General features: G+C 34.5%; 1 protein-coding gene across 1 annotated transcript in view; it reads right to left on the reverse strand.

The window, feature by feature from the left end:
* Window positions 1–284: 284 nt before the first annotated feature.
* The window catches only part of tmem163b (transmembrane protein 163b), a 31,390-nt gene continuing 18,427 nt past the window's right edge, over window positions 285–13,247 (reverse strand). Inside the window, exons 6-9 of the mRNA XM_082139943.1 lie at window positions 8,310–8,421; window positions 6,736–6,877; window positions 2,542–2,634; window positions 285–2,423 (exon numbers count right to left, since the gene is read on the reverse strand). Of these exons, the coding sequence (XP_081996069.1) occupies window positions 2,574–2,634; window positions 6,736–6,877; window positions 8,310–8,421 (315 nt within the window). The 3' untranslated portion in view covers window positions 285–2,423; window positions 2,542–2,573. The remainder of the gene's footprint in view (window positions 2,424–2,541; window positions 2,635–6,735; window positions 6,878–8,309; window positions 8,422–13,247) is intronic.

Raw genomic sequence — 13,247 nt, forward strand, 5'->3', positions numbered from 1 at the left:
CAATCAAACAAATATATCTTGTTGACTAAAGTCGTAACATTTGGTTTACAGTATGAAGGATGCCACCGTTTCAAAAGTGTTTGTACAGCTTAGCTGTAGCTGTGGTCTTCATATTAATGACCGTCTCAAACGTTTTAAGATATTAGATTAGTTTATTGGAAATCGTGGCCAGTAATTCTTACCTGCATGTGTATTGGGAAAAATTGGAATGAAACCCAAATTATGAATAGAACCAATTTTTTTTTTGATTTTTTTTTTTTTGCAATAATTGTAAAATCACAATTATTGTTCTGGTTTACTTTGCTGTTAATAATAGTCATTTTTATTTTGTTTTAACCTGAAATGCATTCACACATCAGACTAATATGTAAACTGTTATTAAATTGTGTTATTTGTTATTATTTGTGTGTGTGTGGGGTGTGGGGAGGGGGGGTGATGGAAGAGTTAAAGACATTCAAAAAATAAACTGATCGTTTTTCATTGATTGAGGAATCAGTAGGATATATCTTTATTTTTCAAATAAACTTTTTTTCTGTGACAACAGACATTTCTGTGTAAATATACATACTCCACAGCAACATAGTTGTATATACATTCATATTTCACATGACATTCGGATTCCACGACGCCCCGGCGCGGATTAACATCGGCTTTTGCCTGCATTTGTTCGAGTGATGTGAATTCAGTCTTAAACCAAATAATGGCCCCAATCTCGGCTCATTATTTTTGGGTCTCTGTTTTAAGTCCCCGGCACACTTCTACGTGTGGTTTTAGAAACCGTGCCAAGGAAAAAAAGTCCCATTTGCTGGGGCGTGTGCTTGTGACTAGTACCTCTGACAAGGGCTCAAGGTAATTAAAATGTCAATAAAGAACAGGGCGGTAAATTCGACTACACACCTGAAAAAACAGCGCAAGTCATACAGTTCTCCATAAGCAAACGTTAAAGCAGAAATGTGCTTTTCACCTACAATCCAACTACGAACTGCCACTGTATAGCACATACCTAATCTGACTGGCTGTAACGGCACTGTTTACGTCCATCTGCTCCGCGGAGCTACGATATATTTGCTAATTGCTACATAAAATGCTTAGAAACTTGGCTTGTCCCAAATACACATTTAAATAGCCAAATTTCAAGGCAAAACAGTCTATGTAATACTTCAGAACTTCTAAGTTCACATCATGAAGGGTCAAGTTTTAAGGCTTTGTTACTGTGAGTAACGTAACGTAACGTTAAACGCGTTTGTGTGCCATTTAATAATTACAAGTTTCACCAAAAGCTAAATGCGAGGCTGGATTAAGCTTTAGCAACTGAACCGCACAGAACTTTACTGTTTCAATGGAGTGCGAAAGATGAAATAACAATATTCTAGCAAATGAAGCGTTCAAAAACGGCACGTTTTTATTCTAATGACAGCAGTTGATTTGTAGACTAGTGCTCTTTAAGTATTGAAAGTTTCTTCATGTATTATGTTTTGACATTGACGAGTATGTTACAATAGATATTAAAGTATTAGATATGAAAATGCCCTGTTTTGTTGAGTTATAGTATACATAAGTTCATGTAGATGATTAGATGGCACGTTTTAACAAGAAAAAACGAAACAAATTTTAAGTTTTAACAACATGAAGGAAAAACTCTGAGCCATTTTATTATCTACAAAAATGTAGTTTCACAACCTCTTTCTTTTTATTAATTTGACATTTTAGCTAAATTATTTTGGCATAACTTCAATTTGTGCACTTTCGGAATGAATTACACTTCTTTTTGTATCATATGTTTTCATATTGTGAAATTTGATTGAAATCTAAGTTTGAATGTAAAAGCAAAAAAAAATTTTTGAAATTGTATGTTAGACAACTAATGATTCCTTGTTTATTTTTTGTCTATTTATTTAGTTCATTGAACGTGAAATTTTTACTAAAGACAAAAACTAAAAACTAAGTCTTCAAAACAAGACTAAAAACAAGCTAAAATAAATACTTAAAACAAAATAATCAAAAAAGACAATCTATTTTAAGTTTACCTGATAAAACTCTCCCTCTCCCTATAACCTGATTGTTTGAAGATGTAAAAAAAAAAATCCTTTTTGATAATCTGCGCAAATCATACCTAAAATAAGTCTCGCCCCAAGGCGATTACGAATACCCATAAATCCTTTTCAGAGACGTTTAACTGAATGTGATTTAATCTGGGTTTTAAATATCAAATTGGTTGCCACATTCTGAGTCGTCTTGTTTCAGCTCCACGGCTCATTGCCAGCTCGAACAATACAATAATACACATTTTATATATGTAATTGTCAGTTTTCCCTTTCAAATCCATATTTACAGGGGGAGTTTGTGGTTGCGTTTGCCCTGAGGCAAGGAAAAATGTGTGTGTGTGTGTTGTGTTTTCCCACAAAATCTCTCCACAAGAGTGTTTATGTTGCGTTGTTGTTGCTTTTGCCTCTTTATGATGACTCGCTGAATTTTGTCCTAATCTGTAAGTCGCTTTGGAGAAAGGCGTCTGCTAAATGACTAAATGTAAAAATGTAAATGTTATGTGTGTTGAGTTGTCCAGACTCAGAATCCTACTCGAAGCGCTCGTAATTTCTCGTCTGCCTGACGCGCGGGACCATGTCCTTTAACAACCTGATGAAGAAAGAGGAAGAAATTCGTAAGTTCACTCATTTTCATGTCAGACCAGAAACAAACATAGTAAGTTTAGAGGTCAGAGCCATCATGGCCTGGTGATTAGCGTTTACGCATATTGCAATATTAAAGGGATACTTCACCGATTAGCATTAAAGGGATAGTTCACTTTGAAATTAATTTTTGGTATGTTTTAGCTTACCTCAAGGGCATCCAAGATGTAGGTGTCTTTTTTTCCGCAGTAGTTTCAATTTTGATATTTTTAGGTCAAACCGTTCTTGTCTGTCAGTCATATAATGCAGGTCTATGGTCATTATCTCAAAACACAAGCACAGAGTCCAAATTAAAACAATTCCCCGTCGTCCAAATTAAACAATTCCCCATCGTAAGTACACATTGATGGCCCAAGACACGAAACGAGTGGTTTGTGTGAGAAAACGAACAGTATTTATATCGTTTTTACCACTTATACATAGCCATGTCCAAGTGATCTGATCTGACGTGTACGCAGACTGGTGCATAGATATAGTCAAGTCAAGTCAAGTTTATTTGTATAGCGCTTTTCACAATACAGATTGTATCAAAGCAGCTTCACAGTATTAAATTTAAATAATACAACAAAGTTTGTTTCAAGAGGAATTTATTGATTGATAAAATTTAATTTAAATATCCCCAAAATATCCCCAACTGAGCAAGCCAAAGGCAACAGTGGCAAGGATCTATACACTAGGATCTATACACTAGATGTCGCCTTGTCTACGGCAGTTGATTGGAACGAATGTCTTTAAGGCGACATCTAGTGTATATATCTATGCACCAGTCTGCGCACACGTCAGATCAGATCACTTCGACATGGCTGCGTATAAGAGGTAAAAACGATATAAATACTGTTCGTTTTCTCACACAAACCGCTCGTTTCGTGTCTTAGGCCATCAATGTGTACTTACGATGGGGAATTGTTTAATTTGGACGACGGGGAATTGTTTTAATTTGGACTCTGTGCATGCTCTTTGAGACAGTGACCATAGACCTGCATTATATGACTGACAGACAAGAACGGTTTGACCTAAAAATATCAAAATTGAAACTACTGCGGAAAAAAAGACACCTACATCTTGGATGCCCTTGAGGTAAGCTAAAACATACCAAAAATTAATTTCAAAGTGAACTATCCCTTTAAGCTTTGTATCAGTAGAAACCCGGTAGTATTTTCGAATGATCGTGCTTCCCTCCCTCATGTCCCCCTGAGACGAGAGATTTCTGTATTGTGTGTCTGGAAAAAAAACTCAGATGACGCAAAAATCGTAATTTAGCATCATCTGAGGCTTTTTTTGTCCAGAGGCGAGAGACTAGCCAATAGTAGGAGCTCGTCCCGCATGTCTTCAACCCGCCCATAGGGGGATCTCACGATAAAACGGTGTCTTTTCAGTTTCGAGTCGACTAGTGGCCTAGTTGTATCATTTCTTCTGATACTGCCCTCTGTAACCGGTAGGCGTGGCTTGGGAGTGTCCTCGTAGGGCAGCGAAGCAAGTGCATTCTGGGAGTTGTTGTCTTTCATCCACATGAGCCAAAAATACATTTTCTGGCTTTTCTCAGTCTAGAAGGCACCAACTTCTAAAATAATTTCACATTTCTACTGCATAAATGACCCAATTTAAATACATAATCATCTTTCCAGCGGTGAAATATCCCTTTAAATAATACTTCAATGTTCATGAGGACAATTAGCATGTTTTAACAAAGAAATTTTTTTACGTTTCAACAAAGTTGGTTTATCAAAAAACATTTTCACATGAAATTTTATTTAGCATCTAAAAAAATAAAATTTAAACACCTCTTCAATTTATTAATTGGACATTTTAGTAAAATTGTTTTGACATAACTTCAAATTGTGCACGTTCAGAGCGGTCCATACTTCATTTTCTATCATATGCTTGGCTTTTCTATTGTGAAATTGTATCAAGATTTCTATTTGGATGTAAAAATGGGAACCTGAAATTGTATGTTGAATTTAAAAATTAGAAAGTAAAAAACAGTATTTCTGCAGCTGGTTTATAACGTTTAAATCCTGTTAAATTCTTATATTTAAGCCTCAAGACATGATATTAAATTTAAGATTTATGTATTTGAATAGCCTATAACATTACTCAGTTTTTACGCACTAATAAACTTAATGTGACACATATTTATCAGTCATACGTTAATGAAATGGGTAAGATTTTTTTCAACAAAAAGTTTAGTTTATTATACACTTTGCCTCTATTAGATTTTATTTAAATAGTCATATTTTAAAATACATTTATTCAAATAGCTTAGAATCAGCATAAATGTTCCTTGTGAAAACAATTACATTTATTAAAAAGTGTAAACAGTTCAAATATGGCTAGACGTGGAACAAGCAATATGTTTGAGATTCAAATGTATGAGATTGAAACAAATTGGATTTATTGATGATAAATATATGAACCGAGTTATTGTGCATTTAAAATTTGTAAAAGTTTATTAGTACTATTACAGAAATCTTTCATTTATGTATGACTGACAAATATGCATCACATTAGGTTTGTGTTAAAACTAATACAATTGGTTAGAAAATGTATATTATATATTTATAATTCAAATACATAAGTAAAGTGTAAATATGTATTCATTGGCCTATAGGCCACAATGACAAGGCTAAACTCAGCAGGTACAGCGTTCGACTTCATAACCTCTCAAGGACGGGCCTGTCACTTTAAACGAAATGACCTCTGCTTACTGGAACACTGTGTGCTTTTGGGCTGGTGGAACTTTACAGCTTATAGATTTACATTTGCACTTAAAGTTCTGTCAACAAGTCATGTGCCGTTCGATTTTCAGTGGGAAACGTTCCAGGTGATGTTACGGTTGAGCTTTGCAAACAATTCCCCGAATGTTTTGTGTATGTGCGTGTTACGTCTTCATTTCCATTACAATGAGTCAAACGCTAATTACACTCTAGGCTAGTGATATTATAATAATTGCTTGAAATTGTTAGAGAGCATCGTGTGCTATTTAACCAGCAAAATGCTACATAATTAGTGTCCCTTTCAGAGGCTTTAGTTAAACCCTTCAGCATATTTACAGTTGCACCAAAGACTAACAGAGTCACGCATGAATCCCTCAAGTGAGCGAGAATATTATTAAATTACTGTTTATGAAACAGCTTTGTGCTATAGTGAACAAACATGGCACAATGTTTGTTTTAATGTCATTGGTGTATAATTATATACTACTATTTATATACCTACTATTTATATATATATATATATAAAAAAAAAAATTCTGTTTTCATTTTAACTTTAAAGTTTGAGTAATTTTGCTGTTGTTTTTGTTTTTTAAATGGTTTTTAGCTTAACTATACTTACTAAAACTAAAAACGTATACATTTTTTTAGTTGTTGTTTATTTACTGTAGTTATTTTAGTACTTCAACTAAACGGAAATGTGAAATGTTGCCTTGGCATCCAGCTGAAATAAAACAAGTTTAAGTATTTTACATTTTATTTCAGTTAATGTTTATTTTATTTCAAGTAATAATTTTTTTGGTAGTTTTAGTTTAATTTAACGATAATAACCATGGTTTGCGTATGACTATGCGTATGTTTACACGACAACGATGTACTTACAAAAAAAACCCACTTTCAATTCTTTTACTTTTTAGATTTTTGCGAATTTTTTGAATGAAAGATCAAAAGGATAAATAATGCAGATTTATTTTTACAGCCATCTTTGATCATATTTACCAGGGGTGCCAATAATTCTGACCACAACTGTATAGACTGAACACATTATACAAATTTGCGTTTTTGTAGTTTACATGGAGACGATGTCGGTTTCGTTTTCAAAAACTAAATACAAAAAATACAAGTTTGCATTTCCAGGCCCCCACAACACCTTTGTTGTGTTACTTTTCAGTAAACTAGCTACAAGAACAAATCTCTTGGGAGTAACACAATGTTGTTGTTTTTATTTTTTTATTTTTTTTATGGTAACATTTCCATTTTTTTCCCACATAAAAACTACTCAAAATGTACTTAGTGCACCTTAAAGTTTCATATTTGAGTTGGATTGGGACTCTTACTTGACTCCGTAGGCGAGAATGATCAGTCCGATCAGAACCCCCATGGTCCCGTCCAGGAACCAGACACTGGGTTCGTGTTTGAACACCTCGGCGCTGATTAGGATGGAGAATCCCATGACGCCTCCGACCAGGGAGTTAAAACCTGGAAATGAATAATTACGTCAATGTAAAAATATCAGAAAGAGCAGCATGAACATTCTGCTAAATCTATACTTTTGTGTTCCGAAGAAAAAGAAAGTCATACGGGTTTGGAACGGCATGAGGATGAATAAATTGACAAAATCTTCTTTTTATAGCAAAACTTGCTATTAAACCAAATGATTCTTCATCTTTATAGATTATAAATCTTCTTAACATTCTGTAATAAGATGATCAGTCATGTGATAACTGGCTGGTGTAGCAGCAGTGCTGGATGTTTGGACAGCTGGTGAGTTTCACATGTGTTTATCTTGTGTACGATTCACTGGTTCCACGATGGGTGTGTGTTTGTGCTACTGAGATGGTTGATGCACATAGAGTGTTTGACATTAGCAATTACTGTCACACTCTGTGTGTGCAGCATATTACAGAATATGAGAGTAATAAGAGTCATAATAACTATAGGGTTAGGAATAGAGGTTGGTTTAGGGTTAGTTGCGTGTTATTATGCATAACTTATAGTTATTACTACAGTAACTACTTGTAACGTATAACAAGGACACTGTAAAATAGTGTTACCAAATATTGTACACTATTTAAAGTTAAAAGATAAATGCTTTTTCGAAGTTGTAAATGCAGATTATTGGAGGATGTTTTACATAAAAATACATTTCCATTTTCTACTTCAAAATTTCACATTTAATTCAATGTGTTTAAAATTATTTGTGAAAATAACTATCAATTTCTGAGGGAAATTAGTTTCAGAGTAAATCATACACCAGTTTTTTTTTTGTGTATATGTGTAATTTCAATTACAAAAATTACAAGTTTGGTCTGTTAGAAAAGTAATAGCACACCTCTTCTCAACAAGTCCAGTGAGTTACTTTTAACCGTGTGTGTGTGTGTGTGTGTATGTGTTTGTGTGTGTCCATCTGTGCGTATTTGTCTATATATATGTCTGTCTCTGCACTCCCATCTGCTTATCTGTCTATCTACTCATCTGTCGCATTTTCTTTTTCAGTGTTTTTTTTTTCCAAACAAAAATGCCATAAAACCTCCATAAAAGACACCCATGCGAGTTGTATTTGTAATAATGTTGTCTGAAGTCATAAAAACATATTTGTCGTCATTTTGGAGCTCGACTATCTTTCCACCTTTCAATATATGGGAAAAAATGTGTCCGTGATGTGTTAAGTGTAAACGTAATGTATTTAATGTAAAATTCAGTGGGAATGAAATCTTTTTGGGAGTTGATCAAATAATTTTTTTAAGCCAATATATAGTCACATGTAAAATCCTGCTCCTTCCAGCCCGTCAGAAGTTAAAAAGGGAGGAGCTGAGGTGAAATAAGAGCAGACACGTTGCCAAGGCACTGTGAATAATAAATCCGGCTGGCCATCACCACGGTAACCCGGTGGGTTTCCGGGGAAACGTACCATCAGTGATGAGGGCCCTGCTGGTGAGGACTTTCCCCAACATGAACTTACAGATGGACAGAATGGTGCACACCACTCCGCTGATAACCGATACGCTGTACAGGAAGTCATCCTGGGGGAAGAGAAAGAGAGAGACATTATCATACTGAGCGAGACGCGACGTTCAAGGGTCAAGTGCAGTGTTTTATACAACAGCAATTTATATGGCAGACTCTAAAGGAAATCAAGGGAGGAGGGGAAAAAGAGCGATAAGAATGGAATATCAGTGTACTGCTTACTAGAAACTGAAATATATACGCCGTATTATTTGGTAATGGGTAACAGGAATCATTTAAAATTGTAGTATGCTACATTGTTGTCACATAATCGCATTATAGTGCATGGTCATGTTATACTCTGAATAGCATACTACCATACTATTCTTACTACTTCTGCTGTGTATAGTATGTATAGTATGCAGTGCACTCACTGAACTTAACATGCTGGTAGCCAAATGTTCTGATAATGATGTAGCGTACTACTGTTTGAAGTGTTTCTTACTACATAAATACAGTATATACTGTCTAGTATGCGGTATGTACAACGTAGTATTCTACCGTAATTTGAAGTGTTTCTTACTACATAAATACAGTATATAGTGTCTAGTATGCGGTATGTACTACGTAGTATTCTACCGTAATTTGAAGTGTTTCTTACTACATAAATACAGTATATAGTGTCTAGTATGCGGTATGTACTACGTAGTATTCTACCGTAATTTGAAGTGTTTCTTACTACATAAATACAGTATATACTGTCTAGTATGCGGTATGTACAATGTAGTATTCTACCGTAATTTGAAGTGTTTCTTACTACATAAATACAGTATATACTGTCTAGTATGCGGTATGTACAACGTAGTATTCTACCGTAATTTGAAGTGTTTCTTACTACATAAAATACAGTATATACTGTCTAGTATGCGGTATGTACTACGTAGTATTCTACCGGAATCTGAAGTGTTTCTTACTACATAAATACAGCATATACTGTCTAGTATGCGGTATGTACTACGTAGTATTCTACCGTAATCTGAAGTGTTTCTTACTACATAAATACAGTATATACTGTCTAGTATGCGGTATGTACTACGTAGTATTCTACCGTAATTTGAAGTGTTTCTTACTACATAAATACAGTATATACTGTCTAGTATGCGGTATGTACTACGTAGTATTCTACCGTAATTTGAAGTGTTTCTTACTACATAAATACAGTATATACTGTCTAGTATGCGGTATGTACTACGTAGTATTTTACCGTAATTTGAAGTGTTTCTTACTACATAAATACAGTATATACTGTCTAGTATGCAGGATGTATTACGTAGTATTCTACCGTAATCTGAAGTGTTTCTTACTACATAAATACAGTATATACTGTCTAGTAGTATGTATTACGTAGTATTCTACCAGAATGCTTGCTGCAGTAAACAAGTACAGTAATGAGGTTTAACAATAATATTGTGTACTCTAAAATATGGTTACAGTATATACTGCGCAGTAAGTAGTATGCTAGTATTCTGAACAGCAAAAGTTGTGTGCTATGTTTAAAATAGAGTACTGTTGTTTCTTATTTAAAAACAGTATGCAGTACGCAACAGTAAATATTTCAAACTGTAGCATACTAAATTGTGAAATTATTCCTCACATAAAATTGCAAAAGAAATTGCATACTGTGCACTTTCTGCAGTGGACATGCACAGTAATGAGTTTTTTTTGACAATTAAGTTCGCTGAAGTCTATTGCTGGATAATACATACTCTATCAGTATGCGGTATACTGCGCAATATGCAGTAAGTAGTGCACTATTATTCCAAACATAGTCAAAGTTATGGGTTATGTTTAGAATGGAAATCTTGAATACTGTTTCCTGTATAAAACAACAGAATGCAGTATGCTACCGTAAACATTTCAAACTGTAGCATACTAAATTGTTGCCACATTTTCATGCACGCAAAAATGTATATACTACAATACTGTTTTACGGTTTTCCATTAAAAAACAGTATGCAACAGTAAAAATTTCAAACAGTAGCATACTAAATTATTGTCATGACCTCATTAAGTACACACTTGCTGAATTAAACATGCAAGGTAATCCAGTCTTTTGGTGATAATCGCATAATACTGTCTGATGTCTATTGCTGCATATTTCAGTTTCAGTACATATGTGTGTGTATACGTGTGCTAAGTCCAAATCTGAGTATTCAATGCATGCAAGTAATTATAGTATGCATACACTGCAAAACTAGTATGAGACGCACCTATGAATATGTTAGAAAGCAATATGAATGGCAATAGGGAGCAAAGAGTCAATAAAAGGATGCAAAAACAAGATGAATAGAGTTGCTTTAGCCTAAGCAGAATCATTAAATTTGCACTGCTGGCCTTGCAGATGTGAAAAAATGCAACGATGCAAGGTTCCCACCATCAAACATAACGTCAAACACACACACACACACAAACGGTCAGTCACTGCATCACATAAAACGGTATGATGGATCTTCTGGTGAGAGAACCTCATCAATATTGATGTCAGGCAGGTGAAGAAAGCAGAAAACAAAGAGGTTTGTGTCTCGCGGACAGTGTTGAACAACTCTTACTCTCCCTGACGGGGTTAAAAACAACCTCGTGCCCTCGCATTCATCACGAACCTTGTCTGCCTGCCCACAAACATCCCACAATGTCTCTCTCTGAAAATCTCTGATCATCCATCTCAGCGAGAAATCAGGGATTTGGTAGCAGTCGCACTCTCACTTTTTTGTTTTTTTTTATGGTTGTGTGCCTCTAATGATTGCAGTTTTAACTACACGACCATATAAAACCTGTAAACATCATTATTTAGGGCTATATTCTTGTGTCATTTTCGTCACTTTCGCAGATGTAGCTGCATAGAGAATGTGAACAGTCCATTTATGCGAGATGTTTAATTTATTTTGTCTACAGGCAGAGATTTTCAAGTTTCAAGTTTAATTTATTTATAAAGTACGTTTAATTGCCTAGGTCCAACACCAAAATTAAAATAAACATTCACGAGATGTTAAAAGCACAAGAGTACAAATGGGTTTTCCAAATTTTGACAGTTTTGAGATTTTAGGCTATTTGGCCTTCCATAACGTGTCTACTTTTAGACTATTGGAAAGAAAACATCCAAAATATTCATTTAAGTGTTTGAAATCTACAGATGCGAAAAGATAAAGTGTAATAAAGCAGTTACAATACAAATCTTTAAAGGCCGTTTTCTCAAAACGAGTTATCTCCATTTCACTCGAATAGACCAAACTTTACAGTTTTATTCCTACCTATATTCTGAAGGTTTTTAATGAGGGGTTCGGTCATATTGCCTAATTTTACACAACATTTTATTCCTAAAAACATGGTGAAAATGTGTTTTATTTCTGGTAGTTGACACTATTTCTGATTTATGGAGTGATAAAAAGAGATATTCAAAATCCCCTCAGTAAAAACCTTCAACTTTAACATGTCAACAAAACAAAACAAGAATTTTGAACCTGATAATGCCTCATTTGCTTACTAAACAACATTTCAGAAAACTTGTAATGCAAACTTTAATGTGGTAGTGATCAATTAACTTGGGAAGTATGTATATCTATTAGTTAAATTCATCTGTGTCTAGCCTTATTTTAGCAGGTTCACGACAGGAAGTGCAAAAGGCTCAGATGTCTATTACAGGAATTCAGGGGAAAATTGTTGTATTGATTTTATAGCACCTGAAAAACAAGTCAATCTTGCTCAGAAACACGCATGGGATTGCAAAAGGGGGCAGTCCATCTCAAACACCTTGTTCAGAAGAGCTTATTAACATTTCATTGAGAGACCATGAGAGAGAGAGAGAGAGAGAGAGAGAGAGTACGTGAGAAAAAAAAGAAAAGAGAGAAAAGAGAAGGGGAAGTGTTTCTGACATCAGCAGCAGATGAAGGGAGGGAGAAATATTGGATCTATTTTTAGGCGGCGCTTGTATGCGCCAAAACCAAGCTTTACACGCTGAGACAGGAACAGGAATCCTCCAGAGAGAAGCCAGAGTCCTGATTAAAACATCAGCACAGCGTCTCTCTCTCTCTTTCTCTGTGTCTCTCTCTCTCTCTCTCTCTCTCTGTCTCCTCCTATTCCTCTGGTTATCGTCTTCTCTTTTACACCCTAATTGTGTTTGCTAGACACCTTTAAAAATAAAGGTTCCAAAAATGGTTACAATCTCATGCCTTTTGAGAAAATGACATTACAGAACCTTTTTAGTTCTCATATGTCATAATAGAACCTTTTTAATTTCCCATTATGTCATAATATATACCTTTTAAGTTCCAATTGTCATCATAAAAGCATCTTTAGTTCTTTCATAAAACCTTTTTAGTTCTTGTTATGTCATGATATAATGTTGTTTACTCCTCATTTATCATGATAGAACCTATTTTAGTTCTCATTTTATCGTGATGGAACCTTTTTTAGTTCTCATTATGTTATCATAGACATTTTTTCATTCTCATTATGTGATAATAAAACCTTTAGTTCTCATTATGCCATCATAAAAAAACGTTTTAAATTTTCGTTACATCATCATAGAACCTTTTTTAGTTCTTATTATGTCATCATAGAACCCTTTTTAAAACTGGTTCTAACAATAGAACCTTTTTAAGTTCCTTTGGTTTTGATGCCAAGAGTGTTTCAGTTTTAAAACTAGTAGCAAGACTCATTACCAAAGTTCATAATGTGCTTTGATTGGTTCTTGATAAAAAAAAGAGAGTTATTTCCTATTTACTTAAATGTTCATGAATGTTCCAAAAGGTGGATGTGCAGCGATGTCATAGAAGAACCATTTTAGTAACCCAAAGAACTATTTAGTAAACAGTACTTAAAAGAACAATTTTTGTCTATTTTAATAA

This window comes from Leuciscus leuciscus, assembly GCF_965113295.1.
Source record: "Leuciscus leuciscus genome assembly, chromosome: 15".
NCBI classification, from domain to species: domain Eukaryota; kingdom Metazoa; phylum Chordata; class Actinopteri; order Cypriniformes; family Leuciscidae; genus Leuciscus; species Leuciscus leuciscus.